The following is a 25,164-nucleotide window of genomic DNA, read 5'->3' as shown; positions in this document are numbered from 1 at the left end:
AACAGTGTATGACACAGTCCGACAGCCACAAAAACCATTTCAGTAGGGAAATACAGGGGCGCAAAAATACAAATGAGACAAGAAATGCAACGGTGCAGTTTGACGGATCATGTTTTTGCACCAAGCTTTCATTTGGGGTCTCTCGGCCTCGAATGGATATAAAAAACAAAAAAAAACTCAAAGAAGCCGTTCAGCCAAGTCGAGGAGATACATTTGGATTTCAGTAATCTCATCGGCCTCCAAGCTATGTTGCGGAATAAGGCCATCAAAAATGTGCCGACACCATCGATATGGGTCATTGGCTTTCATGTATTGTGCTCCATCTTGCCGTGACTCGTACAGGAGCACGGAGCTGTGACAAACATTATTATCAGATGCAGGCAATAGCGGACAGGAGACATAACATGGTGCTATTGTCTAGTTTATTGTGCTACCTCTTCTTTCTGGAAATGTGTGTGAGAGCGTGTCTGGAGCTGTTTTTTTCTATGCCAGGCTCATCAACAGTCTGTACCAGCGTCTACTGTCAGAATCTTTTTTATCCCTGCTTGGCCACATCATCAGTTGTGGGTCACTGTCATCTCGCCGGGCAGGAGCGATGATCCCGATGCCAACAACCGTCATCCTACAAGGCATGGCACTTGTTTCAGACAGGCAGCACAAGATGCCTTTTGAGCCCATGTCGCGTTATATCATCCAGAAAATTATTATTTTTTGGAACACTCTGAACTCAAAACACCCTCTCTCTCTGAGTCTTTCAGATGGAACACAAAAAGTAGATGAGCAGGAATCATCGGTCGATCCAAATAAATGTTCTGTCCTCTTGTTACCATTAAAATCATTTGAATGATGATAACCTGATGCAATATTGGTAACATAAAAAGTTGGCCTCCATCATTGGGCCTCTTCCTCATCTCTGCACCCCAGAAAAAACGAATGAGCCACACCCTGTCTCTATGGGTGTCAGGGGGATTTTTTTACGGGGATGTTTAGACGGGTGGGCACGTCAGTTGCTGTCATGTCTAGTGAAGGATTTGACCTAATATTTATCCGTGTGTGTGTGTGTTCCAGAGGCCAGTAAGCTGGTGATGTCATACGTGGCAGCGGTGTGTGGGAAGGGCCAGGAGGTGAACAAGGTCAAGGAACAGCTGCTGCAGTCCAATCCCGTGCTGGAGGGTGAGCGAACGCCAATCACACTCATCAAGCTAATCCAGCGGCTAAGTCTCTGCTAACAGCTCAAACGCTGCACATAGTAACTGCAAAACATAACTTTTAGATTTCAAACACTGACAAACGCATAAGCATGTCAAATATTACTGTCAGAGGGAAGTAAGCTGATCAGCAAAATAACTTTTGGAGTCCAATAAAGCCCTTACTTTCATTTCCTTTACTCCTCCACACACACACACACACACACACACACACACACACACACACACACACACACACACACACACACACACACACACACACACACACACACACACACACACACACACACACACACACACACACACACACACACACACACACACACACACACACACACACACACACACAGTGTCTCAATCCCACAGCTCAGCGCTGGCACCGGAACAGGAACAGCTGTATTATAATTGGGGGCAGTGGACAGGAAATGCCCATGAATGATGAAGCTGTATGCCCGGGCTGAGTCGCTACAGAAAAGCTGCACATCTGCAAGACTTTAACCCCCCCCCCCCCCCCATTACCCCTCAATCTAATTTGCTGAAGAAGAAGGAGCGGGGGAGGCACAGTTATCTCGTGTTATGTTCACTCTCTGTGACTCTGTTTTCTTTCAGAACCTTTATTGGTTTCATTCTTAAGACTTAAACACACATCAATCAGGCGTTATCAGCAATTATGCTCATAGTGCCGTGCAGTATGACACAGTAATGGTATTTCAATGTAGAAATGTGGGAAGCAAATTGAAAGGACTATGGATTGGATAATACTTTTCTAAAAGGTTATCGAAAGCACATAACATGACACACATGCATTTTAACCCTTTACATCCCTGTGTTTGAATGTCACCTTTTGTTATTGTTTGTTTACAAGCAATGGCACATATTGAAGCACTTGAACTCGAACGTGGTGTGACCGCAAGGTTCAGCTCTCCTAAATCTGGAAAGCCCTGGTGCTTTGCTTAATCCATACAGAATTATGGGGGCTTCATCTGTAAAAATAGCTTCGACATCCAGCCCTTGCATGATTGACAGCACTTGCAGTGAGGCACAATGCAAAATTCTGAATGTGTTTGGGTGTGCATGTAAACAAGCTTTGATTTGTTGAGGTTTTATTTGCTATCACTGGTGGGATTAGAATAAATAATTGAAATGTTTCCAACATTTTTCTCATTTTTTAGCCTTCGGAAATGCCAAAACAGTGAGGAACGACAACTCTTCCAGATTTGTAAGTATCTTCTAATAAATGACTAGTGTTGTGTAATGAGATGTTGCTTCCCTAATAAAGCCATATTTGCTAAACATTATGCACAGCTTCCTTTCAGATTGTGCATAATCTGCCACTTTCATCTATGTGTTGCTTCTTCTTTTCAAATCTTGCCCCACAGTGTTTCTAAATTCCTCTCCCTCGTGTGTTTGTCTCTATATTCTTATTGATTTACACTGGTATCAGTCTGGCTCTCTTAATTGAACTCAGAATAGTATCTACAATGTTGTTCAGTCCACATGACAGTAATTCTGTCTAGACACCGACTTTTTAAGGGCTATATGGTTTGAGTCGGCCTGCAGGGGTTTGCACATATAAACTGGTTTGAAGATGTCAAGGCCGATGTGTCCTGCAGAAACACATCCTTGTTAAATGATGCATGTTTGTAAGAGTTTCACAGCTACATTAAACATGCTTTCGAGGGGCTTTCGTCACGTGTGTGTTCCAATGTGTCTTTACCATATAATGTGAAGGATGGATCTGTACATAATACCCGCCCACGCACTGCTTCCAGTACAGCAGGCCTTGCACGCTTGATAAATTGCGGTCACACATGTTTAAATAGCGTTTGTACATTCAGCATGCACTGGTTTTAACAACTGTGTGGTGGAAAGCCACTGCAGACTAACATTGGGGAATCAGTTTTTCCAAACTATATATTTAATTTAAATGTTATATTTTTCTGGATATCATCTCTTTTCTATAGAGATGTATATACAGTATTTTATTTTTATTTATTCTGTATTGCACATTCTCCCTTTAACTTGTGTTTATATAAATGATAAATATATTTATTTATTTTATTTTAAAAAAGTATTTCCTTTTTAAAAGGGAGTAACTTTCACAAAACCCAATTGCCCCCTGGATTAATAAAGTATTCTTCTTGTATTTAACTAGATTGGCACTTGTTAACAGGTTTCCAGTTTCTTCCAATGACCGGTTGTGGTTTTAAAAAAGGAGAAGCTGAGGTAATCTAATGCTAATCTCTTGTGCAGAGATAGCATCATAACAATGATTCGGTGTTTAGACACATCCGGAAAACGAGTAATTCCCAGGCTGTAGCTGTATGAAAGGAGACGGGCGTGTTTTGCTTATTGTTCTTCCCGAGAGTGCATCCTCACACATTTCTGTCTCTCTATTACCAACACGGCTTCAATTTCCTCCCTTGTGTCATGACATTGAATCAGTAGTCTATCACACCAATCATTTGTGTTAATTAATCTTACATGGATGTTTATTTAGCTGCAAAAAGCCAGTACATTTTTTTTAGGAATAAATGCCATGGTGCTGGTAGACTGAAGGGATGTTTTACCTCCATGTTTGTTTTGATGGGAACTGGTTATACCAGCCAGTAGCAGCTAGCTACTGCCAATACTTTTCCAATCCTAATTTTAGATTCCCTTTCACACTATATCAATCATCAACCTTTATTGGCACACACACACACATGGTGGTGCTTGGACTTGGGAGTATTATAAAGGAGTATGCCCCTGATCTGTTTATATTTAGGTAACCTTGGTAAATATACCTCCTTCACAAGGACCCTCCTAGACACCAGCTCATCGAAGCTCCATCAGTTTATCATGAGTGCAACAGGCTTATTGAGTTTGGCTCACCAGTAGAGCCTGTCTGCTATTAATACACCGGAAGGGGGGGGGGGGGGGGCAAATCACACACATACAGGACTCTGTGTTCTAATTTCCAAGATGCATACAGAAAAGGAGAAGAGGGGATGACATGCTTTTTTTTGCTTCTCCAGTAGGAAGAACTTGAGAGGGATTTCCCCGCCACAGAGGCTAGTTATTTCATAGCCGTTTATGATTGGCTGGTGATTTATTCTAACCTGAATGTGGCATGGGATGCAGACAAATCACTGTGACCTGGGGCCTCATGTATAACGCCGTGCGTAGGATTGACGTGGGAAGGTTGCTTACGTAGTAGAAATCCAAAATATTGGTCCACACATTTTACGGCACTTTCCGATTCACCAAACATTGCGTACCGGCGAGGAAAGTGCGTATGGCACTTCCTACGCCTGTTTCCCTTTTATAAATCACAACCGACTCGACTCGAAATGCAGTGCAGCTTTTGCGGGCTTCACGTAACGCCCATATTTGTCTATAAATAGTCAAAGAAACACCCTTTCATTCATTCATTTTGACTGACTGCATGGAGAAGATCGCAGGAAATGACGACAGAACAGCTAAAAAAACGTCTCTCACCGCGTCATATTTTGGTTATTTTGGGGAGGTGGAGATAAATCAAATTGTTTGGTGGATGCAGTTTGAACCAGAGTAGCAGCATGGAGGTCGGATCGTCACCAAAAATAATCTTAGCAAACGGCATAAAACACGATTAAACATGTATTAAACATATACAACCATTTTCGTATCTACAACCTATAGAAATGCAAAACTGCGTCATTTAGACGTAATTCTGTCCTCCTGCTTACCGCATCATTTATGAGAAAACATTTCCTAACATTAACCCAACATATTCGAGGCGGTTTTAAATAACATATCCGTATTTATTTATTTCTCCCAGTTATGTTTTTGTGTGCACTGAGGAGTCTCAAACAGGCGTTTGTTAAATCATTTTAAGATTGGCTTTAATCAATGTTTGAAAATGAATTCTTCATATGATAAATGAGGTAACATTTTATTTATGGTATTATTTCCACATATTTCTCTCCATTCTTCCTTCTGCCAACGGTGTCGCAGTTTCTCGTCTCTCCCGTTTTTGTGCTTAGTGCGTACGCATGGGTTAGAGTTTGCGTGGAGGACCGCACGTTTTCCCGTCAAGTTAGTATTTTATAAATCTCAAACATTGCGTAGAAACTGCCGCACGCCATTTTTTGAGCGTATATCCCTTAAAAAATGAGGCCCCTGAATTGCACTGAGTTTTGGACTTACACTACACCAAATATCATAGAATTTAAAAGTAATACAAGTTCAGTTCTAACAAAGCTATTCATGAGGAAAAGTGTTAAATGACGGGTGATGAAAGGCTGGCGCTTAGCCGGATTGCTGGCTTTAATTTGGAGGAAGTGCAACTGAAGGAGTGTGAATGAGTTGTAAAAAAGTGGGAAATGGTTGGATTTAATTTGGAAATCTAAAGCAGCCATATCCAGCTGTTATGAATTGAGTTCTAACTGTTGCACTCTTATCCACAGGGAAAGTACATGGACATTGAGTTTGACTTCAAAGGAGATCCTCTGGGTGGAGTCATTAGCAACTGTGAGTATTATTGACTTGAAAATGTCCTATAAAGTCAAACATTTTACTAATCCTAATCATATTTGTCTTACATTGTGTCCTTTTCTTGTTGTGTTCTTAACCGACACCAATTTGTGCCCCAACGACAGTGAAACAATAAAATAAGTATCTGCTATTTATCTTTAAAAGCAGTTTAAAGTAGATTGACCAACTTTCCAAAAGCCTCAGAATTGATTAAAGCTTGATTGATCTCACTCCCAGACCCCCGCCCCCTCTGCCCTTTCCTCTGTTATCTCCCCTCTCTTCACATTGTTGTGTCTGCGCTGACTTTCTCCGCCAGAGGCCACAGCAACAAAGCGAGGAGCTGATAGCCCGAGACAAAATGAACCCTCTGTCTCTCGATTTTGGTCCAACACAAGGGACCGTCTGTGATGAGAGGCCACTGACATGTGACTGCTTCTGGGTTGGCTAGACTGCTGGATGAGGATACTTTTGCCGTATGAATTTAGTTCATTATTTTACTGCAGATATTCTTATTTTGAGGCCTCAGTAATAATAATAATAATAATAATCCTTATATTTATTATAGCGCTTTATCAATGACTCAAAGCGCTTTACAAATACACATTACATATACAGATCATACATACATGTAATGGTCATCTACTGTGGACAATACCCACAGGAGCAAGTTCAGGTGAAGTGTCTTGCCCAAGGACACAACGGCTTTACAGACGCAGCGGCGGCGGGTTTCACCCCCTTGATCAATGCACTGCGCCACACCGCCCATCTTCACACCTCAAAGTCATCGAGGCGCTTTTACAAGTACACATTGATATTATACATGTACTGTGGACAATACCCACAGGAGCAAATTCGGGTGAAGTTTCTTGCCCAAGGACACAACGGCCTGACGCAGTGGGGCGGGAGCGGGTTTCGAACCGGAGTTCCCCAACACCCCCTTGATCTGATGATCAAACGCACAGACCACTGCGCCACCCATCCCACCATCCACTCAGTGCTTATAAAAGAAATTGGATCATTTCTGTTTTGAGAAGTAGCTGATATAGTAGCTGTCTTGTTGCCATAAACTTCGAGCCCAAACCCAAAACATAACCGGATATTGTTTCCACGTTGCTTCTTGAATGTGTGTTTGCTTATCTTGGGGAGACGGGGCATGTTGTGGACAGAGCATGCAATACATTCTCTTTTAAGGATGTTTCCCGAAATAGGGAAGCCATGTGGCCTTAAAAAAAAAAAAGCAATAACAATATGACTGAAGGGTTTGGCTGGACAAACTGAATAATCCGACACAACACGAATGGGAAAAAATGTTTAAAGAACATCCACTGTGACGCTGTAATGGAAAAAGCGGCTCTCCAGGGGTATTGTGCTTACTCTCTCTGCGCTTTTTAACGCATTCTGTATTGCTACTGTCTGCCACTCTGTCAGGGATGTTAAATTATTGATGGGTTGGCTCTTATATAGTCACTTATGTGATTTATGGCCAGTGGGTGCCACAGATTCTGACCCCCCCGCTGCCTCTGACAGCCCTGAGGTCGCTGTGTAGGGCTCTTTAAGTTCAGTGTATCTCCACCAGCAGTCAAAGTGGCACTTCTCGCCTCTCAGCGCCCACAGACTGGCGAGTCAGTTTTTCTAAAGATTGACAAAGCCAGAAGCATTTTTTCTTATGGTTGGACATTTGAAAGAGGCACTTAATGTGGATCTTTTTTTTTCTGTGAGTTCAGTATAATGTAAACTCTTATAAAAAAGGTACTGTACTTTACCCTCTCAATGATCATTTGTATATAACTTACTTTTTTTTTTCTTCGAAAGCCTCCCCAGTGAATGAAGAATCTTAAAGAGGCCCGATTATGCTAATTTTTCAGGTTCATGTTTGTATGTTGTGCCTCTATTGTGACATGTTTAATACTCAAAAAGCTCTTTATTTTTCTCATACTGCAGCACCTCTTTTCACCCTCTGTCTGAAACCAGAGCCCAGTCTGCTCTGATTGGCTCTTTTCTCAATTGGTCAATCGCTTAGAGATGTCCAACCCCTTAGCCTATCATGTACAATGTGTTGGAGCGCTAGCCAATACAAGCGTGAGGTTTCAGATAATCCCAATGAGATTTATTCTGCTTAAATAAAGGTTAAATTAAACTACGTTTTCTCTAACATCTTACTATTTTAATCAAAACATTTAAACAGTAGGTTACTCACGTCGAGATGGAACTGGTTATGCATTGATACAGTTTTGCTTTTTTGGCCCCCTTTTACTTCAATTATCAAGACTTTTTTCTCTTTCTTTTGTTTTTGGATTCCCCGTAAAGACATGCGAGAAAAGCTATGTTTTCTTCACAAATGTATTTAGGAAACACGGGGTGAATTACTGATATATAAATACTCCTTTTGGGTTGAAGTTTTCCTTTAGGTCTCCTTAAAAAAAGACTCTTTCCAACCAGACAATGAAAAGCCATTATTCAGCCAGAGTGGCAGTGAAGAGAATCCCATGCAGCCTCGGATGCTGAGCTCCGCTGTTGGTCTTTAATTAGATCATACTCAGCCTAATGCGGTGAGCAGACCATGGCTCCCCTTCTAATCAGGTACTGTTGCACTTGGTCGCTAGCCCAGGAGAAAAAGGGCTGACGTTTGATATCCTTGAGCGGCTCCTTCCTTGCTCCTGTAGCATGTATACACACAGAAATAATGACCAACTCCAGTCACCTTGGTAACTCAAATACATACAGTTGTTTGGACCAGCAAGCCCTCTAAACTCAGATTTTGGGCATCTTTCATTCTTAAAGTTGCAGCTCAGCCTCTTATTTACTACTCAAGGACACCTCAGAGAATAACCATAGAAACATTTCCCTGTTGTGAGGAAATGGCTCTTTGGTATGATGTGTCATTGCTTCCTTTTGTTGTCCTTTCAATAGATCTGCTGGAGAAGTCACGTGTGGTAAAACAGCCGAGGGGAGAGAGGAACTTCCACATCTTTTATCAGCTCTTGTCCGGCGCCTCCGATGACACACTCAGTAAGTTGTAAAATGCATTGGAAAACCTATTTAGGAAAAAGTGTGGAAGCGCTCCTCAATCTGAGAAAAATGGCAGTTTGAATGACTGAACAAAGGAAATCTACCCTTCTTATCGGCCAAAACCACAAACTGGAGTTGTCATAAGGTTCGCCTGGAGTATCGTCTCTGTTCGAATATCCACGTATCTGCTTACAGGAAGTAATAAATCAAACGTCACAGAAGCCAGCAGAGGAAACTACACTCGCCATTGTTGGGTCTCCTCACACATTGTTTTGATTCTGGAGCCACTTGTATTTGAATCTCCTATGTTTCCTCTTCTAAACTCTCAGCTGGAAACACCAGCATGCAATTCCTTATGTTGGAATCTTACATAAATATTTCCCAGCAGCTGCACGGAACACATGGCCCATGCATTAACGAGCCAATCTTCCTGCCTAACAAACAGTTTCGGAGAACAAAGGGCTAGCAGGGAAACCTGTTCCCTCTATTTGTTTTTCTGCGGACGGAGGGCATTGTTTTTATGTCCGGGACACGGGAGAACAAAATAAGGGTCATTGACTCTCAAGCGTGTGCACACACACACACACACACACACACACACACACACACACACACACACACACACACAGGCCTGATTCAGCTGTAGTTAATGCAGCCACTAATGAAACCCGACACATGCACCCACCAGAGGAATAGATTTTCTTCGCAACGAGATAGGGGGGCTTTTAAAAATGCCATTTGATCTTCCGAAACAGTTTTCACAGCAGTAACTCAAGGACCATACACTGTAGAAAATGTGTTTGGAGGAAGGGACAATTGCACCTATTCTAGTGAATGTCTTGGTTTCCCCTCTAGAAGCTCCTTGAATATCTTTTCCACCATCATTACAAGATTGTGTTATTACGATTTTTTTTGATAAGCTGTGAATGTGTAGTTGTGTAATTTACATTCAATGCAAATGAGGCTTAAATTGTCTTCAGCCAACCAGCTTCAAACAAATGTGAGTTTTAAATGGCAACCACATGTTTTGTGTGTCACAGAGAAGCTGAAGCTGGATCGGGATTTCAGCAAGTACAACTATCTGAGTCTGGACTCTGCCGCCGTCAACGGGCTGGATGATGCGGCCAACTTCAGGACAGTCAGAGTGAGTAGGACATTATATGGAAGTGTAATGTATTCAGTTGAGAAAATGTGCCCAGTTCTTCCTGAAGTACGGAGATATTTATCTATGATTCCTGATAAATCTTTAACGTCAATATTGTCTGAAGATGCACAAACATTTATTTTTATTTTTTTAGACATTTTCCTCAAGAAACAGAATGATTTACACGTTCTGTATAAAAACACACATTTGTCAATTACTAACTACCCTCAATTAGACACAATCCTAACTGATATTTGAAGAATACCACTAAATAACTGTTGGGTACAGGTGGAAATGATCTAATTTATCTAAATCTAAAATACTAAACAATCCTAAATACGGTTTTCCCTATAACCCCAGATATACAAACGCAACACAAACAATGGCCTAAACTTGACACAAGCGAAGTCACGCTCCAGCAGCATTAAGCACCAACTTTCCTTCGCTGAGATAATCTAAATCCTGTACAGAGGGTAGAGGCGGCCTGATTTTGCTTTATCTCCTGGTCCCTCCCCTGGATTGGGAAAACACTCTCCACAACTCTCCCTCCCACATGTTGCAAAACCAGTTGAACTTTGAACTGAGCTTCTAGTTTCACATTGATCAAACATGGGGAAATTCCACGTGCATCATTTAAAAAAATTCCTACAATGCTTCAACTTGCAAAAGCACATTGGCAGCAGTAGTTATTTAGGGGAAAACCACAGGAGACATGGCAGCTGCTTCCGTTTATTTAAATATGTTTGTGCAAGATCTTGTCCGCATGCACATCGCCACCGTTTCTTATCTCTGAGAGTGACACATGGGATGTTGTGTCTATAAGAGACTGCTACTGCTCCCTATTGTTATCAGTCCTGCTCCGGCATGCTCCACTCCGCTGCTGTTTAAGCCTCAGCAGTGTGTTATGTCACAGTATACTTGACTTGTTTCCTTGCATTTCACATCCTGCTTCTCATCACCTCTCACACACAGTTTTCACAGTATTCCCCATACAGCTGCGTTCCACCACCGGAAACACAAGAGGACATTCCCACTAAACAATGAGTCCATCCACATGGCCCCCACTGTTAAAAGCCAAACATGGCCACTCTTTATTTTTTCAGTTAAATATTTATTTTAATGTTTAGAAATTTAACCTAACTATGGTACTGAGATAAACTTCAACAAACGTGAAAGACTATATGGAAGCCCGTGGCAAATACAATTTTGATGATTCACTCGTTCAGGTATGCTTTACATTTTTTACATCTACTGAGTTTTTGAGCTATTAACGCAAAGGGAAAAGAGTGTATCCGGTTAAAGAAATAAGTTTGGATAGGATTTTATCTTTAAATAAACCGTTGTTGTTGTAATACACATTTTGGCCACAACAGACTGAAGTAAAGACCCTCCCCTGTGTTCCTAATGCTAAAGCATTAATGCTAATTTCTCAAATACTCCATGTGTAGTAAACAAAACTATCTAACGACTAAAACAATCCACCACCAGTATTGTTGTATTCCACGTTTTCAAAGATGTACAATACATTCAGAAAAAGAATCCTGGCACCTTTTTTCAAAGCCACTTTTTTCACATGGGAACTTAGAAAATATTATCTTGTTACCTGTTTCATGCATAAACAGCAGAGAGAACTACTTTGCCTCTCAGGTTTTCCGTAGGCTTCACTATCACAGCAAACATAAAGCTGTGGGTTTATGATACACAATAATCTCAAGCTCTTCATTGAATGTCTGTTTTGTTAGCTTGGTAAAGGAAGTTGTTTCATATTTGTATGGAAAACTGTAATTAAGATCAGTACATTTAAATGCTCAATTGGGTAATTGGCTGTTTTTAAATGGAAAGATTGAGCTGATATGTTTTATGGGTTTAGACATGCCTCCTCTTTTCCCGTCACCCATGAATTATGTAAATCAAACGCACCCGTAGTTTAGCCTGGAGTCCCTGGAAATGGAGACCTCAGTCTGGAAGCTCTGCACTCTTGGATTAGAGGCTAACAAGACATGGTGATCCTGTTGGCACAGCTTATTGGCTGCTTGTTCAATCTTTTTCTTTTTTCTTATTTGCCTATTCCAAGTCATTAACATGACAATGCTAGCTGCAGGCGACAGTAATAACGTGCCAGCCTTGTGGAATTGTTTACACTTTCACAATACAATGCTTAGCTCCCCTTTGCCGCCCTGTGTGCATGTTTCTTAATAATTTAACAACATAAACTAATCTGTAGCTCATTCCAAAGTTTTCGCCCTCTCTTCCCAGAATGCCATGCAGATCGTGGGCTTCATGGAGGACGAGGTGCAGTCGGTGCTGGAGCTGGTGGCCGCCGTGCTGAAGCTCGGGAACATTGAGTTCAAGCCGGAGTCACGCTGCAACGGCAACGACGAGAGCCGCATCAAAGACAAAAACGGTGAGTTTGACAGACGGAAAAAGTCTCACCTTTTAACATGACTTTATAACTCATTTCAACCTTACGATAGGATCATATAAACCTCTAATGATCCACCAAGGTACAATGAGATGTTAAAGCAGCAACAGAAATAAGATTGAAGCACAGGATAGGTCAAGAGGATAAATAAAGATACAACATATAATGTAAGAAGAAAAGAATAATAGCAATAGACTTGTATACAAATATGAACAATTCTGAATATTTAATTATATAAATCTCTGTGTGCAAGTGCATCAGTCAAAAATAAAATGATGTGAATACATTTGAATGAGCCATCTGGGTGTATTCATGTTCTAATCAATATCAGACATGCCGAATCATTTTATCAGTCTGTTCATTTAAATCTACCCCAATGAATTATTGTGAATTTGTTTACATTTACACCTTCGGTCCCACAATCCCTACTGGCCTGATGTTGAGCCACTGCCCCCTATTGGCCACTTTGTCGTCGTCCTCACTTAATACATATTTGTATTTTATGATTTCCTTGTCAAGAGCTGTTCGGGTCAACATATCCACAGCTGTTCTCTTTAGGCAAATACATTTACATATTGTCTTCCCACATTGGCATGATTCATCTCAGTTTTCATATGAACATCCTTATAGCTTATTGCATGCACCTGTGTTCCCATTTTATTTTCAAATGTATTTTGTATCATTCCACCAGTGTTTTGACAGAATCATCAAGCCATATTTATTAAGTCAACCAATATTCAAATAGTTTAACTTTAACTTTCAAAAAAAGGGTTGGTTTGAAAAATATGCAGCATATAATACCAAGAGGTTTTCAACTGCCAAAAAAGTAGCTTTGAATTCTCACAACTATCAACCGTAACTCTTTTCATGGTGATTAGTTTTACGTGAGGAGCACATTTTAGTGAAAAAATATGTTGATCTTCATCTTCAGAAGCAAAACAAGTTGACATCCAATTCAATATTCAAAGGTGTTATTGTCACATGCACAGTACCTACAGTGTATGGCAAAAATAAAATCTTAAGTCCCAGGCTCCTACAACAATGCAACACAAATATATATGTATATATATATATATATATATGTGTATATATATATATATATATATATGTGTGTGTGTATATATATATATGTGTGTATATATATATATATATATATATATGACATAAAACAATAACAATTAGTGCAGAATGGGACGAATACAAATGAAATTGTGCAAAACTTGGAAATCCCCCAAATAAATGTTACCCTCATGCCTAGCCCTCATACTCCTTGGCTACCATCTTCACGTTTCACTGGAATATAATATTGCTCACGAAGTTAATCATGTTATTTTTCCTTCTGCAGATTTGAAGGAGATGTGTGAGCTGCTGGGGACCGAACAGACGGTGCTGGAGCGAGCGTTCAGCTACCGCACAGTGGAGGCTAAGCAGGAGAAAGTCTGCACCACACTGAACGTGGCGCAGGTCAGAGACATAGTTACCAATCTGCCTTGCACCAGTTATGCCAATGCGTATCTGCCTTACTTGTATTGACATACACACACACACACACACACACACACACACACACACACACACACACACACACACACACACACACACACACACACACACACACACACACACACACACACACACACACACACACACACTTGCACACACACACACTTGCACACTCACAGGGCATGAAAAGATAAAGGCACATTTCTTCCCCCTGACTTGCTCCTCTGGCTCCCGACTCTCATCCATGTCAATGTAACAGGAAGACCTCTCCATTATAGATAAGCCTTATTCCTCCTGGAGATTCAAATCTAGGTCACATTTTAGAGGTTAGTGAGTAGGTCACATTTTAGAGGTTAGTGAGTTCACGCAGACTGTTTTTTAATAAGAAGTGGATTGGTCCTGTGTGATATAAAGCAGAAGAGGAAAGGATTCAGAGAATTAACCTGACTGTGTTCCCGCTCAGGGATAGATTTTATTTCCTTAGTGTTTGACCTGTAGCAAAGTCAAGTATTAGCTGTTCAGATTCTTGAAATGTTGGGTTTTCAGAGATGTACTAAAGGGCAACACATCTGCAAAGACCAATTCAATGAATCTTACGAAATGTATTATAATTATTATAATTTATTATATTTTATTCCATTTCGCCACCTTCTTCCATATCGCAACACTAGTTGTTCTGGTCTTCCATGCCCCCCATTTCTTATATTATAATCCTCCTTTTTTCGAATTTTCCTCATGTTGTTAGTGTATTTAGGTTGACTTGTTAAGTACCCAGTATAAACATTAGTTGTAGTAATGAAAATGATTTATTGTATTTTTTTACCAGTAATGTGTCTTTTTACAGGCCTACTATGCCAGAGATGCCCTTGCCAAAAATCTCTACAGTCGTCTGTTTAGCTGGCTAGTTACCAGGATCAACGAAAGCATTAAGGTAAGTAATGTCCAGAATATCTTTCCTTTTAATCCATTTTATTTTTATCAATTCAGGCTGTTCACGCTAATTTAAACTGGCAGCAACCTTTCATCGTGTGTGTCTAATATCAACAATATTGTCTCCCCGCAGGCAGCACCGAAATCCCGCCACAAGGTCATGGGTGTGCTCGACATCTATGGCTTTGAGATATTCGAGGTAAGATAAGAGGCCGATCAAACCCACTCTTTATTCTGCTCTTAGCCACAAGGACGGGATCTGACCACCCAAACATTTGATCACATTTAAAATGATTTAGCCCCAGGCTGTTTGGGTGCGTGTTTGGGTACCTGTTGGGAGCTTATCAACCAGAACTAAGGCTGATAAAAACACATTCACATCAGATTAGCTCAGCTTTATTTTGCTCCCAGGGTGTTTTTTCTTTTTTTCCTCCGTGGCATGATGATTACAACACCTAAATCAGCATTACAGAGTAAAGTAAAGTTAAAATACTGAGGAAAAGCACAATGCATTCAAATGTAACAGTGTCCAATATGTCACTTAGGGTTGGGATAATAAGTGCTTGTAAATAAGTATGTGCATGCAAACACATGCCATATAGAGTTTGATACATTTCATAATACATGTATATTCATTAAATGCCCTGTTGCCTGATGCCCCTCACTCCCCCTACCCTCCATATGTTCATGTCTATTTTTGTTTCATATCACTGCCTGTTCACCCCACTCACTCTCAAGTCCCTCCCTCTCCTCTCATTGTTGTTTTGTGTCTGGGTCACCAGGATGGAGTAAGTAACACCTGCACCGGCCTGTTTGCTGTGCCAATGTGCATGCTGTGATCTAAACTAGTTAATTCAGCTCCTCATTAAAACGATGATTCGTTGCCCCCCCCCCCCCCCCCCCCCCCCCCCGTGTGCAGTGATAGCCACACGGCTGAAGCGATGTTAAAGAAGACTTTGCATCGCTTGAATCATGACATAACACTCAGTTGCCAGTTCATTAGGTATGCCTAGCTAGTGCTAATGCAGTGTAGTACAGCGGCCCTGCAATAAACTCTACATTCATTCAGTTTATAATGTAATGTTCGGCTTTTAGAGAGATCCAAGTTGATGGAAATTGTAGAGGCTTTTGCTGGTAGACCTAATACTGTTTTAGAATGATTGATGTATTGCTCGTCTCTTGTATTAAACTGCATTTATTTGAGCTAGGTGCACCTCATAAACTGGCTACCCAATGTGTTTGGTTATAAACATTAGTTGACCATTTTGGAACATGCGCTTATTTTCTTCTTTTGGAGAGTTATATAAGAAGATCGATACCACTCTTGTGTTTGTTTGTTAAATATGAAGCTAAAGCTAGTTAGCCAAGCGTAAAGACTAGAAACTCTGGGAAATGGCTAACCTAGCTTCATCTGAAGCTCACTTAACTAGCTAACTAAAATGTCTTGTTTCCTGGCTTGGAACATTAACTTTCCATGATGTTGCTGCACCCAGCCAAATGATGTTCTGCTAGGTTGCAGATTTAGATTTTCATACAGATTAAACCTTTAAGAAATTAATAAGTGAACCAAAGAGGTGCTAGTCGCCAGTTTTGCAACCTTTTCACAGAGCTAGGCTTGCTATTTTTTCCTTGCGTCCAGTTTTTTACGTTAAGTAAAGATACACATTTTGAAACTGTAGCTCCATATGTTCTCTAGAGCAGTGATTCTCAAATGGGGGTACACGGACCCCTAGGGGTACGTTGGGGTACTGCAGGGGGTACGTGAGATTTAAAAAAAGTTAATTAAAAAAATACCATGCATGATTACAAAAATAATCTTAGTACAATAAGTTAAATAGAAAACACAATTGTATATAAAATATTACTAGAACCACCAAGGGGGTCCTCATATAAACTGTCAAATTTGGGTATTGTATTTTATAGTTTTGCATAATATATCATTTTGTTCATTGGTTTGTTAAACAGATATTACTTCAGTTGAAAAACTTTTGAAAAAAAATGTTATGTTATTTTTTTTCATGCATAAAATGAAAATATCCTTAGTTTGTTGTAATGCATGCATGAAGGAGTTAATAAATCGCAGACTGAGGGAACATCACTATATTGGAATTATTTGTATAGGCTTTTTCGATCAAAAATGTTCGGGGTCGGTCAGGGGGTACTTGGCTGAGAAAATGTTTCAAAGGGGGTACATTACTGACAAAGGTTTGAGAAGCACTGCTCTAGAGACATCTACAATGATCCGACTCTTGGAAACAAAGTGAATAAGTGTATTACGCAAGATGGGGAAGTTTTCAGATACATATTAGACTGATGCTTTGTGATGTTGTTGTATTCTTATGCTCATTTAACAAACTAACTATATTGAGAACAGTACAAGAATAATCAAAAACGTGTAGTTTGTGAACAGCTCTCCCTCTATGGTTGGCAAGCCACTGTATTTTTTCTCTTCTTGAAATGGTGTTGAGTTAAAACTTTTGACGCAAGGACTTTCCCCTACCTTTGTGCAAGTGAATCAACACTCATAGCCCATTAACTTCAAACAAAGTTTTACGACGGTGGTTTGCTCAAACTGCCATGAAGTGCTTGTAATAGAATAGCTGCTGAAATATTGTAGGGTTAAAGTTTGTCATATTTCAGTCCAGTGTCTGCTGCTTCCACTTGGGTACAGACATGCTATTGAGTGTGCGTGTGTGTGTGTGTCGTAGGGGTGAAGACCTTTAGGTTTCTCAGTAAAAGGAAATTACGTTTTAACATTAATAACCAAAGTCCTGGAGGCTATTTGTCCCGTTTCCTGGCCACTGAGAAACCTTGCCGTGTCTTTCACTCTGAGCTCTTAGACTAAACATGCCGCTTTAACCACTGTTGTGTCCTTAGAAAATGAATGTTGACCTAACCTGGCCTATAATAGGGCCGACCGCCACTAAGCATGACTCACCTCCAAATGCTCATAATTGACAACGATGATAATTCTGTAAACGCCGGGAGTTAAAACGGCCCGAGCCTTTTAAACTCTGTCAATGTTTAATAAAGTCAGTGACAATTTTAAGGAAGTGTTCTCGCAAAATTTTACTGGCATAAGTTGTTCATTGTATGAATACATGTTTTTTTTTCAGTGATGGTTATCACAGTTAGAAGGTAGAATGCGTCTGCTAAAGGTTATAGTCTGTTTAAGACTTCCTGATTTCACATCTCAGAAAATATGTTCTTGGGATTGAAGGTCAGGGATTTAATTTATTTTAAAATGTATTTCTTAGCTTGATTTATCTTTAGACACTTTTGTGACAACACTTCAGAATTGAGTTAGTAGGTTTTTGAAAAAGTTTAATTTACTGGTTCCTGTTGCAGACTTATACTACAGTATCTGCAGCAAAAATGAATAGAAAAATAAACTGATTATGGCTGATGAAGCATTTTCTTACCATAGTGTTTTTTTAAGAAACTCCCAAGAACAATGTTTTGAAATGAACTCTTAAATTGAACAGAACTGGAACATGTCTGCTTTCCCCAATAATGCAGTTTAAGAAAAAAGGCCATATCACAATATAGAATGAGATTGAGTTAACAGCACCTTCTTAATTTCACATGTTACCAATGTCTGGAACTAATGGTGTTTTTCTCCGGTTGCTTCTCCAACAGGAAAACAGCTTTGAACAGTTCATCATCAACTACTGTAACGAAAAGCTGCAGCAGATCTTCATCGAGTTGACCCTCCGCGAGGAGCAGGAGGAGTACATCAGAGAGGTAAGTTACTATACTCACATTCACAAATATACAACACCCACATAATCAATTGACCATAGAAGGGTGCAATTCAATCACCAATTGGTTTGAGGACTATATTTTGGAAGGATGCCATCTTGTTTTTTTCGGGAAATGAATTTAAGCTAAGTATGAATGAATGCTGAACAAGACATTTTCTGGGCATATTGTTAAAATGTACTTTCTTGAACTGAAAACACACTGAGAGAGGGTTAAAGTTTCAAGGTGCAAAGAACGGCAAGACCAAAATTGGTAACAAGATGGTAGCAACCAGTCAAACACAAGGTAGCCTATCCTTAAAGCATACCCTTCTTTATTGTTGTCATAATATAAGAAAGGAACATCATCCTATATTGAAGATCACTTGAAACTAGCCATTGAGTTTTTGGATTCATCAGGACAAAGTTTACTGAATCAAGTGAGAAATAGGGTCATTTTCTCATAGACTTTTATACAATGTTATTGACTTATTTCTAGATTCGCCCCTGGCTGTATAATAAAGAGAATGCAGGTTAAGGGGACTACTGCATTGACCTCACTTTTCAGACACAGAGGTTGACGCTTACTCCTGTATAGTCTGGTGGTGGACACTTGGATCAATTACCCATCAACCCCAGCTTTCAGCCCTGGGATCCCTCTCTCACCTGCAACTGTACATTCACATCCCTCAACATGTCAGCACTCCATTTGTCGGGTTGCCTGTTCATCATTGCACACCCCTGAAGCGTAATCGCAACATGGTCATGTCACTCATCTTTTAAACCTGTTGCGCCTTCTTTGCCATAACCTGCATGCTTACCCTCGAACCCTAACACATTTTCTACTCCATTTACGTCTTCCATCCCGTCCCCGTCGTCCATCACAGTCCGAGTTTATTCTCCCCCTCTGTGCAGTCCCGAGGACGGAAGTGATCCCTCACTCCGGCAAGAGTAAACACTACCCCGTTGTGGGCCTTTAAGCTCTGTTTGTTTTCAGTGCTCTGTGTATGTGAGTGCTGCAGTGGTGACCCCCACACCCCCATCCCCACTAACACCACCACCAACAATATTCCACTGCTGGCCATTATCCAGTACACTGCATGGGAAAATACCACAGCGCTCGAGAAAGGAGGGAGCACCGCCAATGAGGAATTTGCCCGTCAGTTTAAGCCACGCCTTCTTTGCGCCCTCTCCCTCGAAATAACTGTCAAGTTGCTTACATGAACTGTTCCCAACCCATTAGCAGCTGTGAATGAGATGCGGCAAAGTTGGGTTTTCAGGGTCCTTTTTCTTTAAGAGGGTAAGATGTATAATGTTTCCCCTTTCCTTTCTAAAAAGGCTCTGTCCTTACTCAGATGATGGGAAAAGACAGAGTAGTAGAGAAAGCCCTTTGAATATAGCATCAAGCAACTAGGACAAATGTGGCTATTAAGATCAATGTACCAACATTAAGACTGATTTCATCATTCCTTAAAAACTGCACTAAAGTTTATGATCAAAGGGATGTTTAAATAAGAAATAACTGTAACCTTAAGGAGGCCTCGCCAGTTTAGTGTTTCCGAGACATATGTTTCCATTAGGCTCAAATTCCCCATGTTAATGGTAAGTGCCGGAGTCTATAACAATGTAAAACGTAGGGGGTTTAAGGTTATAGTTAAAGACACATTAAATGTAATGCAATTATTTGTGGGTACTCATTTTTAGTATCTGCTTTTGCAAAAGGTTGAGTTTTAAAGAGGCCTTTTTGGGGTTTTGCCTTCCATTAGTGTGTTTATATTGTTTTTTTGTGCATGTAAATGTTCTGCTAAAATCCCAAGTTCACGCCATAGGGAGTTGCTTCTAGTACTGTCAGTTCTGTCTGATGAAACTCAACCATCAAACAATCAACTCTGAGTGTCTTACCGCTGTAGAAAAGACATCTTGTTTGCGCACGACTGAAAGAAAGTCATTGTTCCTTTGACCTTAATTTCTTTTGTTACAGGGCATCGAGTGGACCAATATTGAATATTTCAACAACGCCATTATCTGCGACCTGATAGAGAATGTAAGTTCACCACAGGCACCCGTAGCACTTTTCAACTAGTCATCAAAGCACTGGCTAAAGGCCAATAGCAAAAAGGCAATAGCTCTGGGTATTAAACACTTCATTATTGGTCATTTATACAAACTTTAAACGTCCACCTACCTTTTAAATCTACAGCACCAAAATGGCATCTTGGCCATGTTGGACGAGGAGTGCCTGAGGCCGGGGACGGTCACCGATGAGACCTTCCTGGACAAACTGAACACCATCTGCGCTGAACACCTGCACTTTGAGAGTCGCCTCAGCAAGAGTTCAAAGTTCCTCACTGACCACAGCCTGCCTCACAACTGCTTCCGCATCCAGCACTACGCCGGCAAGGTACCATACATCATTCTGTGTACTTGATGATAATAATGAAATTGAAGATGATTTTTGTTGGAGGCCATTTTATTTTAAATGCCTTGATACTGTTAGCCAACAAAGTTCTGGGTCAGTATCCTTTACATACAACAAAATGTCCAATTTCATTACCATCTACTTATTTTTCAGTTTTTTTCACATTTAATTTAACATTTATATTTTATTGGAATGTTTACTCCTAAAATCTAAATATGTTCATGGCTGTTAGTTAAGTTTAACTCTGTTCGCATTTAGGGAATGAAAAACTGAAATAAATAAAAAAAGAGAAGACCATTTGTTCAGTTGTCTTCCTTCACTTATGTTCTTCCCTATTTGTATTAAGGTGCTTTACCGCGCCGAAGGCTTCGTAGACAAGAACAACGACCTGTTATACCGGGACCTGTCGCAGGCCATGTACAAGGCCAACCACAGCCTCATGAAACAGCTGTTCCCTGAGGGCAACCCCGCCAAAGTCAACCTGAAGAGACCGCCAACTGCTGGATTCCAGTTCAGACATTCAGTGGGGACGCTCATGAGGAACCTGCAGACCAAGAACCCTAACTACATCCGGTAAAATCCTGTTACTCATCTAGGGAAAATATCAGTTATCGCTCAAAATCTAGCATTTTATTTAATTATCTAGTTCAGAAAATAGATACAATTATAAATATAGATAAATTCAACAGATTCCCTCTAAAATCCATTCAGTGTGACCTCAGTGTGAACAACATCTCTCTCTGCCTCCCCAGGTGCATCAAGCCCAACGACAAGAAGGCCTCCCACATCTTCACCGACTCCCTGGTCTGCCACCAGGTGCGCTACCTGGGCCTGATGGAGAATGTGCGTGTGCGGAGAGCCGGCTACGCCTTCCGCCAGGCCTACGAGCCGTGCCTGGAGCGCTACAAAATGCTCTGCAAGCGGACCTGGCCCCATTGGAGAGGGCCTGCCAGGTAATGCTGCTGTTTATCCTGAAGCAGCGACTTAATTGCACGGTGGAGGCAGAGTAGAGGAAAAAAAGGCTCTTGTCACTGGATAGTTGCCAAAACAAATCCCTCCCAGGTTTTTGTGAGAAACTGCGAGTGCGAAAACTAACAACACTTATACTTCGGGTATCTTTAACTAAGAACTGAACCTCAGAGTACTCCCAGTGGAGGCACTGTGCCCGGCACTAATAGGCTGCACTTCCAGTGGTCAGCTCCCAGGTGGGATTGTGGGGGGCTGTGTAAATGTGAAGCAGGTTATTTCTGGAGAAGGGCTCCTATAGCTTTCTGCGCATTAATAAAGGTCAATTATAGGACATATTTAGCTCAACTAGAGAACAGTTTACCCAACATATTGACATATTGACCTTTTTTCTTTTAGGATTCTCGATCAATTCCTAACTTTTAAAAATTGATTTTCAATATTCTTTCGAAAAATAAGCTAGAGATCGCTGCTGATGGACAGTTATCCTGAACAACAAATAATATTAGTGTAAAGCTTGTTTGATATGCTGAAAAATGTAAAATACCAATTTATTATTATTTTGTATAAATGTATTTAGAAAATAATGTATATAACCATAACGGGCAGCATCTTTGATTTTTCGTTTAACTTGAGCTTTTTACTTGAAGTCACTTAGGATTCAAGCATACTACCATTTAGTAAAACGCTTAATATTTGTTTCAAGTTGCCGTTGTGTCCAGTCTGCCTTTGGGTGTTTCATGTTTTTGCAATCAGTTGATATCACTTTTTAAATGTAAAAAAAATCCAAATATTACACACACTTCTCTTAAGGCATAATTTGTGCACAAGATTGGAGAAGATCCCGAAATCAGCACTTCCATACACTAAATCAAAAATGTATTTTGAATAGGGAATTGTTTTGAATTAAATATTATTTTTGGATCAAATCCCAACCCCGGTAATCGTAATCAAATCGTAAGTTATCAAAAGATTTACAACCTTGTAGTTTACATGGTACTTTTATGGAAATGTTCTTTTCTTATCTTCCATGATATAAAATATTTTCCTTTCTTGTGATGGTTATCTAACTTTAATATTACTTTCAGTACACACGTAGACCGTTTCAGGTATTTGCCTAGTCCCTCTCTGAGCCACAACATGTTGAGACGTTTCATCTTATCTGTCTCCCCTGTTCCATATCAGCCAGACGTGCGTGTCTCGTCCCTCTGTGCTGCTAAATGCACTGATTCCTATCTTCTGCACCACACATCGGCCTCTTGTTGTTCAGACATCCCTCTGTGCTTTGTGTGGTTTCCTTATTTCCTCCCTACACATGTTCCTCTGGATTTCCTTCTCCCCTTAATCATTCTTTGTTTCTCAAAACCCCTACAACCCCAAAGCTGTCCTCCCTCACACCCTGAATCTTCTCACCACTCCTATAAATGTTGTTTATGGCCACTTTAAATGTCAAGTTTGAATGACCCGTATGACCCCTATGGTTCTCCACAGGGAAGGAGTGGAGGTACTGATGGCTGACCTCACGGTCCCAACAGAGGAGTTCTCCTACGGTCGCTCCAAGGTCTTCATCAGGAACCCAAGAACGGTAAAAAAAACTAATAAATATATAATTTTCTCGCCAGTTTTGACATCTGATGTGTATTCCTGTAGATCAAACTGTGTTTAAAATAAATTGCATCCAGTGTGCACTGATTTTCTCACAGTAAGATGTTTGCAAAGCATGGAGGGCTGAACCCAGAGCCCCTCATCTCAGCAATTAGCATGCAACCCCCAGGAAACAAAAAAACACATGGTTTTACTTATCCATCCCATCGAAAACATGGGAAATGAGCGTCTTTACTCGTAGGGTACTGCTCGAGCCTGCAGCGTCTTAGTGGACGTTCTCCCCACCCTGCGAAAAAGACCAACAAAGCTTACAATAACATGATCTCATTGTGGGGGAATTTTCTTTTTTCTTACATAATTGCCTTTTCTATCTGATCTGCCTTATATATCTACAGCTGCAAAACGTAGCGTCTACATTAGTGGATAGTAATCCTTGTTCCCAGGCAATATTTACTTTGGCTGTTTATCTAATATAGCCACTTTTTAATTCTCATAAAGGTTAGGGGGAATTCCCTTCATTAAACATGGAACACGATTTTGCATCTGCTTAATTTAATATAAATAAGTGACCGTATCTAACCTACATTACCACAACAGGGGGTTATTGAGGAATTCTGTTTCTATAGTAGGTGTATGCAAAGATATATTAACAAGAGGACAAATTACATTGGATAACAGCATGAATGATGATGAAGAAAACTTGATTTACACAGGTCATCGCTGTGAGACAGGCAGGAAAGGGTTAACTTTTGGATTGGACATTCGTATTTGTATTAGATAAATCAGTATATGAAAAAATAATACATCTCATAGTTGGACGTTTCATTTATAAACTTGTTCCCTTTTTACAACTTCCCTGTAACCTTGTTGCAGAGGTTAAAAAGACACCATACTCGGATAAGATAGATATTGATACCTTCCAAACGTTAACAGCTGTCATCACAAAGGTTTTTTCTCATCCAATACATCCCCTATGTTTCCCCACAGCTCTTCTCCCTGGAGGAGAGGAGGAGGCAATGCCTACAGGACCTTGCCACGCTCATTCAGAAGATCTACCGCGGCTGGAAGTGTCGCAGCCACTTCCTGCTTCTGAAGAAGAGTCAGATCGTGGTGGCGGCATGGTTCCGCCGATACGCGGTGAGGCTCAGAATCACACACACGCACAAAGCTAAACAAACAGATTGACAGATGGAATGGATGCATGCTTGGAGTGTTCATAATTCATTCAAAATAAATGTTTTACCTTTTCTCTTCTCACAGCAACAAAATAAATACAAACGGATCAAGAGCGCCACCACTGTGGTGCAGTCCTACACTCGGGGATGGCAGGTGAGCAACTTCCTCTGAATTTAGAAGGAGAGTCAGGTTTATTGCCATGTAGGTTTACACATACTGTAACATTCATTTGCTTTGGTATATAATGTTGGATAGATAACCATAGTAAGAAGAATTAAGTTGTAAAAAAGGAACATATATCAAACTATTTAAAAACAAAATTATAAAATAAAATAAAATCTTTACAAGAAATATAAATATGCAAAACACTGCAATCCAGCATTTGTAGCTTTTTTAATACACCACTGTTTTAATTGTTATGTACCCATTTTATTGTTATATAATGTACAATGTGCTCATTTTAACTTTCCCTTCTTGTGTTTATATAAATATACATTTGATTTATTTTTTCATCACACATTTTTACTATCATTTACCGGCATGTT

At 40.3% G+C, this 25,164-nt stretch overlaps 1 protein-coding gene across 6 annotated transcripts in view; it reads left to right on the top strand.

Annotated features, from left to right (window-relative positions):
* myo1b (myosin IB) overlaps positions 1-25,164 on the top strand; it is a 75,206-nt gene that overhangs the window by 37,579 nt on the left and 12,463 nt on the right. For all 6 annotated transcript variants that reach the window (XM_079663939.1, XM_079663943.1, XM_079663941.1 and 3 more), the window contains exons 5-21: positions 1,069-1,173; positions 2,381-2,427; positions 5,639-5,702; positions 8,616-8,714; positions 9,755-9,858; positions 12,115-12,262; positions 13,626-13,744; positions 14,628-14,714; positions 14,847-14,912; positions 18,353-18,457; positions 20,435-20,497; positions 20,654-20,854; positions 21,219-21,445; positions 21,625-21,825; positions 23,330-23,423; positions 24,431-24,580; positions 24,704-24,772. In XM_079663939.1, coding sequence (XP_079520065.1) covers positions 1,069-1,173; positions 2,381-2,427; positions 5,639-5,702; positions 8,616-8,714; positions 9,755-9,858; positions 12,115-12,262; positions 13,626-13,744; positions 14,628-14,714; positions 14,847-14,912; positions 18,353-18,457; positions 20,435-20,497; positions 20,654-20,854; positions 21,219-21,445; positions 21,625-21,825; positions 23,330-23,423; positions 24,431-24,580; positions 24,704-24,772 — 1,949 coding nt within the window. The remainder of the gene's footprint in view (positions 1-1,068; positions 1,174-2,380; positions 2,428-5,638; positions 5,703-8,615; positions 8,715-9,754; positions 9,859-12,114; positions 12,263-13,625; positions 13,745-14,627; positions 14,715-14,846; positions 14,913-18,352; positions 18,458-20,434; positions 20,498-20,653; positions 20,855-21,218; positions 21,446-21,624; positions 21,826-23,329; positions 23,424-24,430; positions 24,581-24,703; positions 24,773-25,164) is intronic.

The sequence above is a fragment of the Notothenia rossii genome, assembly GCF_949606895.1.
Source record: "Notothenia rossii genome assembly, chromosome: 2".
Classification (NCBI taxonomy): Eukaryota; Metazoa; Chordata; class Actinopteri; order Perciformes; family Nototheniidae; genus Notothenia; species Notothenia rossii.
The sequence above is the reverse complement of the archived record's forward strand: the minus strand, read 5'-3'. Positions and strand labels throughout refer to the sequence as shown.